This window comes from Lathamus discolor, chromosome 1, assembly GCF_037157495.1.
Source record: "Lathamus discolor isolate bLatDis1 chromosome 1, bLatDis1.hap1, whole genome shotgun sequence".
NCBI classification, from domain to species: domain Eukaryota; kingdom Metazoa; phylum Chordata; class Aves; order Psittaciformes; family Psittacidae; genus Lathamus; species Lathamus discolor.
The window spans coordinates 5,330,578-5,347,185 of NC_088884.1; the positions used below are offsets into that span (position 1 = coordinate 5,330,578).

The following is a 16,608-nucleotide window of genomic DNA, read 5'->3' on the forward strand; positions in this document are numbered from 1 at the left end:
ACAAAATACAGAACAAATTAATAATAGAGACTGAGTTTAACCTTCCTGGGCTTAATACTGTAATTGGGAAATCATCTACTCGTGTTTATACAAAATCCCAACAAAGGATGCTTAAGGTATTAAAACAAGAGGCTTTAGTCCCTGAGAGGGAGTATGAAGCCAGATGTACCACTGCAATGAAGAGTCAGTCCTCGTTGGTTGTGACTGGCTCACAGAGCTGCAGTCAGCAGCAAGAACTGCCCTTAATGAGAGCATCCATCAATTTTCAGGGGACTTGGTGGATTTCCAGCACACAAAACTAGGGAATGTGCCAATTTAACTACTGGCCACTGATGCATGAAGGAAGAGTTTCCCTCACTTGCTTTCATAAGGAAGACCATAAAATTACTTAACGTTTCAATGTAAGTAAATACAGAAAACCTATGGTGGGCTGAAACATGAGCAGGTTGCCTTTGAACCCACCAACCAGACTCACCAGAAGAGGAAAGGGATGTTCAGATAAAGAGGCATGTTTGCCCTCATGGTTATCCTACTACAACATTATCCGATAATAACTACAGAATCATAGACTCACAGAATGGCTTGGATTGGAAAGGACGTTAAGAGCATCCAGTTCCAGCCCCCAGCCATGGGCCGGGACACTTTCCACTAGACCAGGTTGTTCAAGGCCCTTTCTAACCTATCCTACTTTACCTCCCAGAATATCTTTTGTCATTTTAATTACTAATTGATAGCAAATAAAAAATTCCTAGTCATGACTTTGTGCTTTACTGAAATTAATTTCAAGATTGCTTTCTCCATTCCAGACCATAGAGTAGCTAACTGTGTGAGAAACTGGTGACGGCTCGAGGGGAGCTTTAACGAACGGACCCACGACTTCTGGAAAGGAAGCAAAAGGGATTATAGCAAACATGGAAAGAATTGGCTTTACCCCCTTCATTAATGTGCGAAATTATGAATAATGGATTTTTAAAGTTAACGTAACTCACAATTCAATGCTTCAAACCTATTTCCTACCCAAAGAAGCACATTTAAACTTCACATGACAGCTCAAATACTTCCATGAAAACACACATCCCCATGCAACCAGACTCATGATTTGGGGCTTACCAGAAAAACACACAGTTATTATGCCAGAATCCCCCTGCTCCCACTTGATTCAGAATGAATCTGCATCTAGCTAAAAAGTGCACAATTAATATTTCATCCTGTTGAGTACTCTCATTCCTAATGGACCGTATTGATCAAAGGAAGAAAGTTAAATATCTATGTTGCTGTAGGGAAAACTAAAGTTGTCATTTATGAAATAATCATCGTTTCATAGATAAATGTACTGAATAAAGGGTTTATGGAATTTAGATATTGGGAAGCTGTTCAAAGGATATCCTCTTATAGGAGTTTATGGGTTGCAGAGCAACTGAAACAGGGGTAACTACTGAAGCCAAAGTCCCTTCATGAAGCCAAGCTGCTGAAGCAATAGGCAGCTCCATCCAAAAGGCAGAAATATGTAATTCTTGCTTCCTCAGTCTGATTCAAAGGCATGCATAAGGCATGCATGGTGTAAAAGGTTTCACCAGTCCAGGGAATGTACTGTCAAGGCAAAATCACTCAGACAAACTAGTAACAGAAAGTCAAACACATTGCTCGAGTGAGCTCCACCACGGCAGCCCTCAGGTAAGTCTACTGGGACAAAACACTGGCTGAAAGGAGTGAGCAAAGAGAACAGATCCTGTTTTATTCCTTTAGTATTCAAAAGGAACAGGATTTTGGATGTATGAGAGAAATAAGAAAGACTGAAAAGATCTGTAGTCTCTTCATCGGTTTCTCTTCCTACTTGAAGCAGGTCTACGTGTTCTGAATCCAGACTGGTTTAAACCTAAAGAGGGGGGACAATGACACCCACTCTGCAAAACACCATTTACACCTGGCTTGTGAAGTGCAATGCCATTAGAGAGCAGACAACAGCACTGCTGACGCTAATGTGAGAAACTCTCACTGCCATGCCACCCTCGGCACGGTATCAGCACAACTCTCTGTGCAGCTACACCTGGGGAAACAAAAAGGGGATGGGATGGAAGAGTAGAAGGAAAGAGAAATAAGGCTCTTCAAGAACTTCTGCTGTTAAGAAAAGCTCCATGGTTTAAGCTGGATGGATGGTATTTAATTCTATGCATTCCTTCTAGCATGGCTTACAGACACACCAGTCTTACACTCAGCTGTGGGATACTGTGGATAACTTGGGATTGTCATCTCCAGCTGTATCATGTGAAAAAAGAATTCAGGCTAAGAAAAAGGGGAGACAGGCTCAGAATATTGGGGCTGTTCAGCCTGGAGAAGAGAAGCTGCACGGAGACCTTAGAGCAGCTTCCAGTGTCTGAAGGGGGCCTCCAAGGATGCTGGAGAGGGGCTCTTCATCAGGGACTGTAGCAATCGGAGAAGGGGTGATGGGTTCAGGCTGAAACAGGGGAGATTTAAGTTGGATATGAGGCAGAAGTTCTTCTCTGTGAGGGTGCTGAGGCGCTGGCACAGGGTGCCCAGAGAAGCTGTGGCTGCCCCATCCCTGGCAGTGCTCAAGGCCAGGTTGGACACAGGGGCTTGGAGCAAGCTGCTCTAGTGGAAGGTGTCCCTGCCTGTGGCAGGGGTTGGAACTGGATGAGCTTTGAGGTCCCTTCCAAACCAAACCATTCTATGATTCTATAATATGACCAGCAATAGTATCATTAGGTCAAACAATACCAAGACAATTGTTTCACGACAAAGCACGACATATATGTGCTATATTTGTAAGAGAAAAGATTAAATCAGGATGTTTCTATTTAAAGCTCATCGTCTTTGGCTGAGCAAAGGGAGCTCAACAAGAAGGCAGCCAGCCTGCAGGCTCTGTCCAAGGATTTCTAAAATAGCTTTCTATTTTCTGTTACTAGAGGAATCCTACATAGTATTTAATTAAAAACTTATAATCTATACCTTTAACTTTAGTTTTTAAAAGCAACTAATGCAAATTGAGGTAGCAAAAGCAACTGCTAGAAATGGGAGTTTCTCACCAGTGGATCTGCACAAGCGGAAACAAAGCAGAAATGATTTGTCTGGATATCTCCAACATGGATTTCTGTGTTATTGTAGTATATGAGTACAACAAGATAGTTATTAAAGATATTTCCATTAAGGAACTATCAATATTCCTGATACTCAGATCGTGCAGAGAGGTGCCTTAAAAGTCACCATATGTGCCCAACAGCAGCAGCGTAACAAGAACAGTGAAATAAATCCACATTTCCCTGGTCTCAGTTCAATGTTGTCAACAAAAAGCTTATTTTCTCTTTAGTCTTTTGGGTTTTTTGGTGTCCAGAAAACTGGCATCTCTGCTTTGGGAGATTATTACATTTGAAGACCCAAGTGTCACTGTTACTCATTTAATGTGGCCTCATTACAAAGTTCCTCAGCTTCACTTCCCAGTCCAAAAGAATCTTAGGTAAAACACAACTTAAACTCCTTTTATTTCTATAGGTTGACACTGAAGCATCAAACATAACCGTGCTTTAAATTTTATTTCCAGTAAACATTAATAAACCAAGCTTTGTGATACAGAAGTGTCGTGGTTTAAACCGATCCACACAGCCCGTCCACTCACTCCCCCCCGCCTTCTTTCCCTCCCTCTACTCACGGAGGGACAGAGAGGAGAATCTAAAAGAATGCAACTCCCACAGGTTGAGATAAGAGCAGTTTAGTAACTAAGGTATCACACAAATCACTGCTGCTACCACCAGTAATAGTAATGATAAAGGAAATAACAAGAGGAAAGAATACAACACCTCAACACCAGCCGACCAATAACTTGCCCCACTCCCCCCAGCCGAGCACCGACCGATCCCTCGTCCAACCCTGCAGTCCCAGCCCTTCCGGGTCACTCCCCATTACATCCTGGGCATGACGTGCTGTGCTATGGATACCTCTTTGGCTAGCTCGGGTCAGGTGTCCTGTCTCTGCTTCCTCCCGGCCTCCCCTCGTCCCTGGCAGAGCATGAGGCTCAGAAAGTCCTTGGCCAGACCAAACATTTGAGGAGCAACTGAAAACATCGGCGTTATCAGCTCTCTTGCCAAGCCAAAACATGAAAACACAGCACCGCACTAGCTACTAAGAAGGAGAAAAATGACTGCTGCTGCTGAACCCAGGACAAGAAGTCACCAATTAAAGGAAGAAACTAATGGTCTGACATTTAATCCTGTTGACTATATCCTGAATCAAACCCCTGATGAACATATTTTGCAGGCTGTAATAGCTGTTGCTTGCCTATCACTGAGCCCTGACTTCCATCAGGGAGCAGAGCAATAGAAATGATCGAGGACAATGTGAACCATATTGACTTGATTTGTAAAACTGTTCTTAAAACATCAAACTATGTGAAAATTGAACCATGTGAAGCAGCCTGAGCAAAGCCCAAACCAGAGGTGCTCCTCCAGCTCCCAAGAGGCATTCCTCCTGATGCAGGGTTCATGATAAAAAGTCCCATAGTAAGGGAACGAAACTGGGGAAATTGAGATGGGATCTTATGAAGTTCTTTCCTGTGAGGGTGCTGAGGCGCTGGCACAGGGTGCCCAGAGAAGCTGTGGCTGCCCCATCCCTGGCAGTGCTCAAGGCCAGGTTGGACACAGGGGCTTGGAGCAAGCTGCTCCAGTGGAAGGTGGCCCTGCCATGGTTGGAACTGGATGAGCTTTAAGGACCCTTCCAACCCAAACCAAGTGAAGATTCTATGATTCTATGAATAAAGCCATCAAAATCTGTAATTCAGAATAAACCCCTATGCTTCCAGATGATGCAAAGAATCCTGCATGATTAAAACTGTCAGCGCTGGATCATTTCATACAGGAGTCTATTGTCCTGTCCTACCCTACCATTCTGGGTTCAGCTGTATACATCATAGCATAAAATAACATTTATTTGTCTCTTTCTTAGCAGCTGGTGCAGTGCTGTGGCTTTGACTTTCAGCCTGGGAACAGTGCTGATAACACCGATGGTTTTAGTTACTGCTCAGTAATGTTTACTGTGACCAAGGACTTTCTGAGCCTCATGCTCTGCCAGGGAGGAGGGGAAGCAGAGAGGAAGCAGAGACAGGACACCTGACCCAGACTAGCCAAAGGGGTGTTACATACCACTGCATGTCTTGCCCAGTAGGGAAACTGGGGTAAGTTATCTGCAAGGCCCAGATCACTGCTTGGGTCAGGCTGGGTATCGGTCGGCGGGTGGTGAGCGGTTGTATTCTCTTCCCTTGTTATTTCCCTTACCATTATTATTACTGGTGGTAGCAGCAGTGATTTGTGTTATAACTTAGTTACTAGGTTGTTCTGATCTCAACCTGTGGGAGTTACATTCCTTTCATGCTCCTCCCCACCCCTCCCAGAACAGGGGGCTAAAGAAGTGAGGGAATGAGCGAGCAGCTGTGTGGTTCTGAGTTACCGGCTGGGCTTAAACCACAACACCTACCCTACCCTACCCTATCCCATTTGACTCTATTTGATTCTACTCCATTCTACTCTATTCCATTCCATTCAATTCTATATAAACCCTGTGTCATAATGCACAAGATCCAAAATCTGGCTCCATTGCACACACAGGAGTTTGGAAATGACAGTGAAGGGACACATTGAAATACCAGGAAAAAGCTCCCCCTTGATTTGTCGTGCACAAACACCATCAAAAGGAGCAGTCAGTCTCCAAAGAGGACTTGAATTGTCTACCAGGAACTATGTTCTTATCAAGAAACCAGCAGCAAGAAGCAACTCCACACTGTCTATGGGAGAGCAGTGAAGGAGGAATGACAAAATACTTCGGAAAAAGCACTAGTGCCCAGCTATGAAGTCTGTTCTCTGCCATAAGAATCAAAACTCACAGAAGACAAAGTAAAAACATTGATTTTAGGCTGAATTTGCCCTCTCTCTGTTCCTAAATGAATAATGAAGATGTTCCTTGGCTCTAGACATCACGAGGGAATAAAACATCGCCACTGCAGCTGCCAAACTTCCCGCTTCCAGCCCTTCAAATTAAAGACAAAAACCCACAATAGAAACACACAATTTGATTAGTAAAAGTTCAGCTCTTTGCCCAAAGCCCAGCTCTTCCTGTAATATCGCATTCTTTTCTTCTTGTGTAAACTTCTCATTAGAACAGAGACATCTTCATAATATGATAATTCTGGTTATAATGTAACTGCGGGTAACATAACTCCTACATTAGAAAAGGCAGCATGCTCTAGTAATGTTGGTTTAATGTAATTTGTGTACTGCAGGAACTGACTGAACCTGGTCATTTAGGATTTGATCAATGTGAATTAGTGTCTTAAAGAGATGAACCATTTGATAATTCAGAATTTGATCAATGTGAATCAGGCCCTCGCAGAGATAAATCATTTATCATGGATATTCTGGAATATCAGTCTGATCCAGGCAGCGCTGGAAAAGGTAATAACCAGGCATCAATAAGGACTGCAGACAAAGTACAGAAGACCTGCCAAGCTCTGCGATACAACTTGATGTGGGATATTTGTTCTCTTCCATTTTAATGGAGCAAATTATCCCTAAAGACTGATAAAGCCCCGGCTGATGTAATTTCAGGGACTAAATGGAGGGAGGAAAATCCAGGAAATATTTAAGTAATTATCCACTTCTCTTTGCTCTTGAAAAGAGATGTGGCTTCAACAGTCGAAGAAATGCAAGTGATCTCAATAAAACTTTGCAACTAATTCTAGCCATGTTTGAACTAAAGCGAGACCGTTTCTCAGCGATACCACAATTAGATCGATTAATCTCGCACTTAGAACCTGAAATCACACTGACACGCAGCACATGGGTTTATGCATTAACAAAATTCAGCAGTTCAACCTTATTTAATTCCTCTTTTACAGCCAATTAAACCAGCTCTTTAAACAAGCCGTGCTTGAAACTCTGTCCTCAATCCTCACATGCAATTAAACTGAACATGAGAAGTGCCTGGTGACACCAAAAGAGCATCATCTTTAGGTCTCACTAAATCATTCATCATTTACCCATCAAGTTACGTACAAAAGGCAGCGATAAAATAACATCTGCTGAATTGCAACCTTCAATGAAAAGACATGGCATTTCAAAGGGTTTTCTATCAGGAAAACTTTGAAATGATAAAGTAATATCGATATTTCATGCACTTTATCAAATCTCCCCCAATTTATGCGCATACTTCAAGTACCTTTTCCTTTTCATTACGTTTTCCTCTTGTTTTTTTTAAGGCAATGGACCAAAGCTAATCAAAAAGCTCCCAGTAATTTGTCAGGAAATTCAGCTTCAAGTGCGAAAGTAGCACAGCAATTTTAGTAATGGCATTATAGCAAAGACTAGTCAAAGAGGTAATTTCTATTGATACCTTTAATCTCTAGAAAATTAAGAAAAGACCAATCTCATCAAGCATTAGGAATCTCTGATTCCCTGTCTAAATCCCTCACCCGTAAACACTCTGGTTTATGCAGATAGACTGAAACATCCTTCAAAATGGTTTTCTTGAAGTTTTTAGACATTGCCTGAGGCTAAGGACTGGTCCCTGCTTTATCAACCAGCTCCATTTGTGCAAACATGAACCCCAAAGTATCTGATTTACTGAAGAAATCATTTATACATTAGGAGGAAAAAAACCAAACCCAAAGCCATTTCTTACATCTGGCACAGTAACCACCTAAGAGTTATCAACATGTACTTAAAATCACAAGAAAAGCTTGTTTTGGAATAATGAAAACAAGATTAGGCAATAACTAGATTTCAAAGCCTGAAAATACCCCGCTGCAAGAGAGGAAGGGGAGATTCCCCCTTGATGGGAATCTTATCATATGAATGACAGCAAGTAACAACGTACTGGGCTTCCTATACAGAATGGGAAACCCTCCAAATTATGCTTAAATCAGACCTTGAGTCAATGATCACCCTATCCCTCTTGTTCAAGGAACAGACAAATTCAGTCCTCAATATACTCTGCACCATTAACCAGTACAAAGACTTTATATATATACACTAGAAAATATTAAACAATTCATGATACTAAAAGACAAAATCATTATCTTACAGTTAAGAACTTCATTTATATTATTATCAGCAGCTCAAAAAGGCCTTTTCTTTTGTTGCTCATCAAAACCCAAAACAAAACACAAACCAGAAGAAAATCCCTCCATAAATCTAAAACTTTCCACAGAATAATGCATTTTATACAGCAGGTTTTGGTCACTGCAAGACTAAAAGGTTGTAAAAACTTTTCTCCGTATCCTTCCTAAAATGATAAATGGAACCTTCTGCCTGCCAGATGAACCAGCACAAAGGGAAGAGCCCAAGGCTAAGGGTCAGAGTCACTTTGATCCATCAATTACTGTATCTTCATTTAACTATCCTCAGCTCTAATAAAACTTATTTAATTTGACCTTCTGACCACTGTTCAGGGCAAAGGGAAGTTGCTCATTTAAATCTTTCACATCATACAAGCACAGTGTGAATACTATTGTAATGCAAAGCTGGAGCTACATTTTTGGTGCTCCATTAGAGAAATAAAGTTAAGGAATGGATGTTCTGAATAGTTCATGCATCTTATCAAATATTAATTAATTAGGATACTAATAAGTGCACATCTAATTTCTATGCAGCTTATGGTTACTATGCCCTGGCTTCCAAAATCCACAAAACTCTCTCATTTCAACAATCAGCACAGACTGATGAGATCTGTAATAAGAGGAAGGGGAACTATGTTGCAATTTAATGTGGATAAGAACTCAATTAGGTGCCAGGCTCACAAATAACTGGAGAAAAGACTTACTTGTACCGAGATGACACTTCATCGGCAGCTTTTTGGTATTGCTCCGTGGTAACTTTGTAGAACTGGGCACTCTGGAAAGTTGGAAGAAGAAAATAAATACAGATTTCATACGGTATCATTTATATACATGCGAACATCTAGTAAATAAAGCTAATTTGGATATTTATCCATCTAAATTGCTCATAAAACCCCCCAAACCTAACCCTCAAATCAAGTACTCTACAAAGTTTCAGAAACAGAATCACACAATCATAGAATCTTTTAGGTTGGAAAAGACCCGTAAGATCACCGAGTCCAACCGTTAACCCAGCACTGACAAGTCCACCGCTAAACCATGTCCCTAAGCACCGTATCTACATGTCTTTTAGATGTGTCCATGGATGATGACTCAATGACCTTTTATTTTGGTATTTGTTGAAATAAGTGTTTCCTCTTGGGTCTGGAAGGTTATGCAAAAGAAATGGCTCTTAGGGAGGAAACTATAAAGAGACAAGGGGTAAGAATCACCTCCCCTATGAAGATAGGTTGAGGAAGTTGGGGCTGTTCAGCCTGGAGAAGAGAAGGCTGCGTGGAGACCTCAGAACAGCCTTCCAGTATCTGAAGGGGGCCTATAGGGATGCTGGGGAGGGTCTCTTCATCAGGGACTGTAGTGACAGGACAAGGGGCAACGGGTTCAAACTGAAACAGGGGAAGTTTAGATTGGATCTAAGGAGGAAATTCTTTCCTGTTAGGGTGCTGAGGCACTGGAATGGGTTGCCCAGGGAGGTTGTGAGTGCTCCATCCCTGGCAGTGTTCAAGGCCAGGTTGGACAGAGCCTTGGGTGGGATGGTTTAGTGTGAGGTGTCCCTGCCCATGGCAGGGGGGTTGGAAATAGATGATCTTGAGGTCCTTTCCAACCCAAACTATTCTATGATTCTGTGATTTGGCACCAGGTGCTGTTGGAGCCTTTCAAGCTTCTCCATTAGAAAAAACCCTTATCAAAATAGTAAATCCTTATTTCTCTGCATGTTCCTGTCTGTGTTACTTACACATATATCTCTACCTAGCTTGCATTTGACAGTCGAGTCAATCTTCAAAGTTGTGCTTTACTTTCTCTTTTGCTCTTTGCCTTGATAATGCCTCTCACAGTGAGTTATTTTAATATTCCAAACTTCCAGATCATTTCAGTCAGTTTCTAACGTAAAGATTCAAAATCAGGCAGTTTCAGAACATATTTTCATCTTACCTAAAGCCAGGAATGCCCTTCGCTTGGTTTCACCAAGGCAAGACAAGATTGAGGCATCAAGCAACAACTTTTCAATACTTAAAAATGGCAAAGTTTCTCAGGGACATAGGATACTGGGTGCCTTGGGATGCAGTCCTGAGATGTAAAGGAGTCCAGGAAGGCTGGACATTCTTCAAGGAGGAAGTCTTCAAGAAACAGGAGCAGATCATCCCTGTGCGCTGAAAGATGATTCAGTGGTTGTGGTTTAGTGGTGGACTTGGCAGTGTGAGGTTAATGGTTGGACTTGATGATCTTAAATGTCTTTTCCAACCTAAATGATTCTATGGTTCTGTATTCAAAGACAAATCACTGTAATGTTGTGATGCTTCATGTCTAGGTAATATATACTTGGTACTTTTCATGAGGTTTTCATGGCCTTAGCACAGTTGGACTTAAGATGTAATAACTAAGGCAACCGGCTTCACAGCCGGAGGAATAAAAGCAGTTCAAAACTTCTCTAAACCCATTTTTCAGTGGTGGGGCAAACAGGCTGTGGAGATGTATAAAGGTTTCATTGGTACTTGCAAGAACTCACCCATAGCTTTGTTACTCTTGGGTCATCTGGCATTCCATGTTAAGATGGGAACAAAACTCTTCCAGTCACGCATGTTACATAAAGACCATTCTGAATCCTTGTTTTAACAACCTACCCCTTTATACCATGGTTTAAAGTTATTTATGCCCCAACATTGATCTTTAAAACATTTCATATAGAGGCATGGCACAATGCAGTCCATGGAAAGCATCATTTCAATTTTATTTTGGGTAAAATAAGCAGGTTTATGTATCGAAGACGTTGATGTATGAAATAGTAACATGCCTAAAACACTGTTAGGGAATAAAATCTGAAACCCCTCTGTAACTGGCGAGATCAGACTTGTAAAAGCCAAAGATGACATGGTCTTCTTATCATTGGGTTAGTAAACCTGTCCTGAGCAACATTTATCAGTGCCAGAATATGTTATGAGAAATGCCATTAAGAAAGCCCACTACAGCAGAAACACTTGCGGGGAACATCAAAAGAGGCAGCTTTATAAGCAAAACTAATTTTTCCTTTCCATTTGAGGATCATATCTCCTGAAGGTTCTCCTTCATGAATTCCAGTCTTGGTATGCACAGAACTCACTGACAAAGAATCCCAACTCCAGATACAAAATTGCATTGCAGGTCTAATATTCTACCACAAATTATAACAAATTGTGTAACATCCACTGCAGGCAAAGGTCACGCACAGATCACAAAGAACACGGTGGCCTCACTGCACCTTTGTTCTGGAGGTTCAGACCTCATCATTCATTTGCACTGGAATGGAGGTTTCCACACATGTAATTTGGGGTCATTCATTTTTTCATAAATCATCGTTGGCCAGTAAGAAAATGAAAATGAAATCCTCCTCACACCAGTGACCCCCTCGCATTTACCAATCTCAGCTGCCCAATGACAGTCACATCCAGGTTCCCTGCATGTAGATGGAATCAATAGGTATGCGATTAGACAGCAGACTGACTATGGTGTGAGTGTGGACAGGTCACCGTTTGAGATGATGAATAGCTCTCTATCATCCTCCAGTCCCCTACCATGCTAACATTTACTATAATCTTATTTGGGCTGCGATTTATCTTTCTTTTCCCTAATCAATAAAGATGAACACAACAGTTGTAAGGATCGATTGCCATTTTTTATCATTTTCAAGCGCGAAGGAGCATTTCTGACACAAAAACAATATTCTGAGGGTCCTTGTTCTACTTTTTAATTGCAGCTCAAGCGATCACCTGAGCCGCTATGTATGCCACGAGGTTTTAATCCCACCGTAGAGTTGAACTGCCAAGAAATCCTTTATTATCTTAAAGCGTGCCATGTTTCTTGAATCAGATCTTCCTTGGAAATTCATTCAGGCTCTTTTAGAAATATACTCTATAATCCAGAGATGAAGTTTGATTTTATAAGTCCTCTCTAATCCTCAGTAAGAGTTCAGTGGTCATTCATCTAAATAAAAAACTATAATATAGCACTGTTAATATCGTATCAGTCTCCAGATAAATACATATATGTATCCTGTGGTACGTACAGTCTGCATATTCATGTACTGTTTAACTCAAGAGTGGAGATAAAAAGCTATGGGGTCCAATTCTCAGCTTAGCAGCAGCGGCAAACTATCAGAGAGGCGCTGTATCAGGCCTGTGGATCTTCACAGTTCCAGTAGATAGCCCAAATGCAGCTGTTTTGTCCCCAGAGTGCGCACGGGTCGGGAGGACAGAGGGAAGGGAACAGAAATGCCTCCTGAAGTTCAACAAGGCAAGGTCCTGCACATGGGTCAGTGCAATCCCAAGCACAAATACAGGGCGGGCAGAGAAGGACTTGGGGATACTGCCTGATGAGAAGCTCAGCATAACCTGGCAACATCAACTGTATCCTGGGCTGCATCAAAGCAGCATGACCAGCAGGTTGAGGGATTGGAGTCCCCCCCTCTACTCCACCCTTGTGCGATACGACCTGGAGTGCCAGTTAACTCTTCAGCATAAGTCCCCTATGCCTCTCAGTCTCACAGCATTGACACAGCACTTTGTACTTGGGCTGTTCTTGCCATCTGGGCTTTGGACTTGTCAACATGTATTTTGATAGTCCCAGAGTGACAGTTCTCAAGGAATGAGTAATCCTGAACCTTCACTAGCATTTGGGCAGCAACATCAAGCAGATAAATAGACTGTGGGAAACACTGTTCTTCTCTGCTTTCCCACCTGGATCTGTATGGCACAAGGTTTTTGTAAGATAAGCAAAATCTGAGTCAGAGAAGGGAAACCATTGTATTAATATATGTGCGAACCCATGTTTTTATAGGAATAGCAATTACTCCACTGGAGTAATAGAAGCTGAGCAGATTTTCCAAGGACTAGTAAAAACCAGAACCTACAAAGTATCCAAACTCTGTTTAATTCTAGCTTCCCTAAAGAAAATTCTGCAAATGCAAAGTTCCAAAGTTACCTATTAATCATCTTTTTAAATACTGTAACATTGTGTTAGTTACAGGTTTCTTGAAGAATCTGCAAAGCTTCACAGTGTTTAGTCAAGTGACTAATTTCATGTGTAACATTAATCTAATTGACCTGAATAGGACCTCCATGAGTTAAATTAGTTGCTTAAGTGCTTATGGCCTGAAAATCACACATAGGTTGCAACCAAATTGACTGACAAGTAGTTTTTCTATGCTTTTCAATTCACAGAATCACAGAATGGCTTGGGTTGGAAAGGACCTTAAAGTTCATCCAGTTTCAAGCCCCCTGCCATGGGCAGGGACACCTCACACTAGATCTTGTCATCCAAGGCTCTGTCCAACCTGGCCTTGAACACTGCCAGGGATGGAGCATTCACAACTTCCTTGGGCAACCCATTCCAGTGCCTCACCACCCTCACAATAAAGAACTTTTTCCTTGTATCTAACCTGAACTTCCCCTGTTTCAGTTTGAACCCTTTACCCCTTGTCCTATCACTACAGTCCCTGATGAAGAGTACCCTTCTTATAAAAGAAAGATGGAGATTAGTTGCTCTGGAGGAAGAAGTGCCTTTTCAGAGCTACCTTGAAAGAAGGGGAAGGAGAGAACCTTAGGCTGGCATTGAGGGAAAGAAGCCAAAGAAAAGAGGAATCTCTAAATCTACCCAATTTCCCCTGAAAAACACACAGAGCCAGAGCAAGTGTAAATAATGCTACAATTCAGGTAGAGCAAAATGAGACCTGACCATGGGCACAAGGATTTTCATCACGTCTGCCCCTGAAATAATCTTCTCTGTTCTCTGAACAAAAGTAAGAGCAGAAGCTTCTTAAAGAGCACGTTGTAGAGAAATAGGAGCAGAATTATTTTGCTAGCCAGCTCTGCTTTCAAAGGTCTGGGTAAGAAACCACCTCTCTGCAGAACCTTGGGTCATCTGTTTTGTCTGCACGTGGGACCTCAAAGCACGAGTGCGTTTTTGACTCGGTGTTGAAAATGTTCAGATTTGCAGCCAGAGGAAGCTCTGAAAGCTCCCGTGTCATCCAAGCTGATAAAAGGTTGTCAAAAGAACCCGAGAACTTGAGAATCCTCGTTTAATTTCACTAAAGACACATCACCTGGATGCACTGTTTTATTCCACATGTGCTGAGACTGTTTTTACCGCAGACACACCACGACTTATTTTGGCACTGAAATCTTTCTTTTAAGCACTTTGGATCTTAAAGCCCTGAACAGGTTCAATATAAGGCAGTAACAATCATGCAATCCATTAAATTTTTACTTCAATAGTTATGTAGTTAACAGTTTATTCGACAAAGACGTGCGACTTCCACACAAAAGAGACAAATCTGGCCTGCGCTTCAAATTAGCGCTGGGAAAGACAAAAACTGAGCACAGCTTGACTTCAGCTCAGCTCAGCGCCTGCTCCACCCACCAAAGGAACCAAGAGCTTGGGCTGTTTGGCACCTTTGAGAATCAGAGGAGAAGTTTTAATTTAAAGGCTTCTTTTCCCTTGTTATCCTCCCCTCAAAGCATCGGCAGGCAAAGATTATCATGTTCCCTGACTGGCAAATTGCAAAGTTTTCTTCGCTTCTTTTTTAAAGCCATTTCTGCTGCAGTTAAGCTTTCTTTTATCCCTTAATTGATCTCCAGGCCATTTCATCTCGGTATCTTTTACAAACCCATTTGGGGATAATATGAAGCATTTTGTTTTATTCATTCTGTTGACGCGCAGCCTGAGACCTATACTCCTTAAAACAAGATTTCCAACACCAGAAGGAAGGAATAGCTCTTTAAGCCTACAAAGTTGCTTCACAGATTTAAATCCAGCATCAAGGCTGACACAGATGATGTCCAGAACAGCCACTGCTGTCCAAAAAGACCTATTCCAGCAGCCGTGCACAGGAAAATCATGCAGGAGCATGCTTGGGGATGGAGGACACACACTGTGAAAGGTGCATCGCTAGATCATGTCCCACTGTTACGCAAAGCATAAACAGACCATATGGATTACAAAGGAAAAGGCAAAATTAACTGTTAGGAGTACACAAAGGGCGGAGAACAGATTGAGAGCAGCCCTGAGGAGAAGGACTTGGGGGTGTTGGTCAATGACAAGCTCCTCATGACCGGACTTCAGCGTGCACTTGAGCCCAGAACACCTCCCTGCCCCGTGTGCTGGGCTGCACCCCAGAGTGTGAGGAACGTGGAGCCATTGGAGCGAGTGCAGAGGAGGGCACGGAGCTGTTGCGAGGGCTGGAGCAGCTCTGCTCTGGAGCCAGGCTGAGAGAGCTGGGCTGGGGCAGCCTGGAGAAGAGAACGCTCCTGAAGGGGAGACCTGAGAGCAGCTCCAGTGCCTAAAGGGGCTGCAGGAAAGCTGGAGAGGGGCTTTGGAGAAGGGCCTGTAGGGACAGGCCAAGGGGAATGGCTTGAACCTGCCAGAGGGGAGACTGAGATGAGCTCTTAGGCACAAGCTCTTCCCTGTGAGGGTGCTGAGGCGCTGGCACAGGGTGCCCAGAGAAGCTGTGGCTGCCCCATCCCTGGCAGTGCTCAAGGCCAGGTTGGACACAGGGGCTTGGAGCAAGCTGCTCCAGTGGAAGGGGTCCCTGCCCATGGCAGGGGTTGGAGCTGGATGAGCTTTAAGGTCCCTTCCAACCCAAACCAGTCTGTGATTCTACGAAATACCATTAAAACACCTAGTCATCTCTAATCAGCGAATCTGCTACTGAAAGAAGAGGAGGAATTATGGAAGAGGAGATATCAAAAAGAGAAGATGACTGTTCTATCGTTCTATGATTCTAACATTCTATGAACTTTACCTACTATAGTGTGCATATATCACAGTTCCAGATTACATCAAGTTATAGCTTTATAAATATATGACCATTTTTTACAGCATCTTTATTTGAATTAAAGAGCTCTATTTGTCTCTAAATTGATTTTAATTAGCTACTGAAAACCAGGCATATAACGTCATACAGCTTCCTAAGTAATAATGCATCTTTATTCTACCTCAAATGCTATTAAAATGATATATGAATGAAGCAATTTCTTCTGAAATGTCATCAGATTGGGCCTTTGCTTGAATGTGTAAGTTATTTTTCATATGAGTTATGACTTCCCTCATTTGGTCCAGCTGCACTATTCATGTAGTTCTTGTGGGTTTTGACTCCAAAGATCTAATGAAGGATGTTCAGCTCCCCATTCAGGGAACCTATGTGACGCTTATGACTTCTGCTCTCATTTAGGTTTCTAGGTGCTATTCTAAGCTCCTTTTGAGGGGACTGATTGCTCTCATTGGAACGGTCATGAGAACCCACTGGGTGGACAAGAAAGTTCTCTGTCCCTGTCCTAAGGTTGAAAATAAGAAGGATTGTAGGAAAATCTATTCAAATGGAGCATCTTTCCATAAAGGAATGGTTGCTGCTCAGAGCAAACCAGGATTTCAATTCTGAACTGCAGCATAAAAGTAACCTTCAGAGAAGCACCCAGAAGATCCCCCAGTGAGAGGCTTTGACCATGTAATGAGGGTGTTCAGGACAA

At 42.3% G+C, this 16,608-nt stretch overlaps 1 protein-coding gene across 2 annotated transcripts in view; it reads right to left on the minus strand.

Annotated features, from left to right (window-relative positions):
- CHCHD3 (coiled-coil-helix-coiled-coil-helix domain containing 3) overlaps positions 1-16,608 on the minus strand; it is a 164,494-nt gene that overhangs the window by 23,638 nt on the left and 124,248 nt on the right. For both annotated transcript variants that reach the window (XM_065672742.1, XM_065672693.1), the window contains exon 6: positions 8,821-8,891. In XM_065672742.1, coding sequence (XP_065528814.1) covers positions 8,821-8,891 — 71 coding nt within the window. The remainder of the gene's footprint in view (positions 1-8,820; positions 8,892-16,608) is intronic.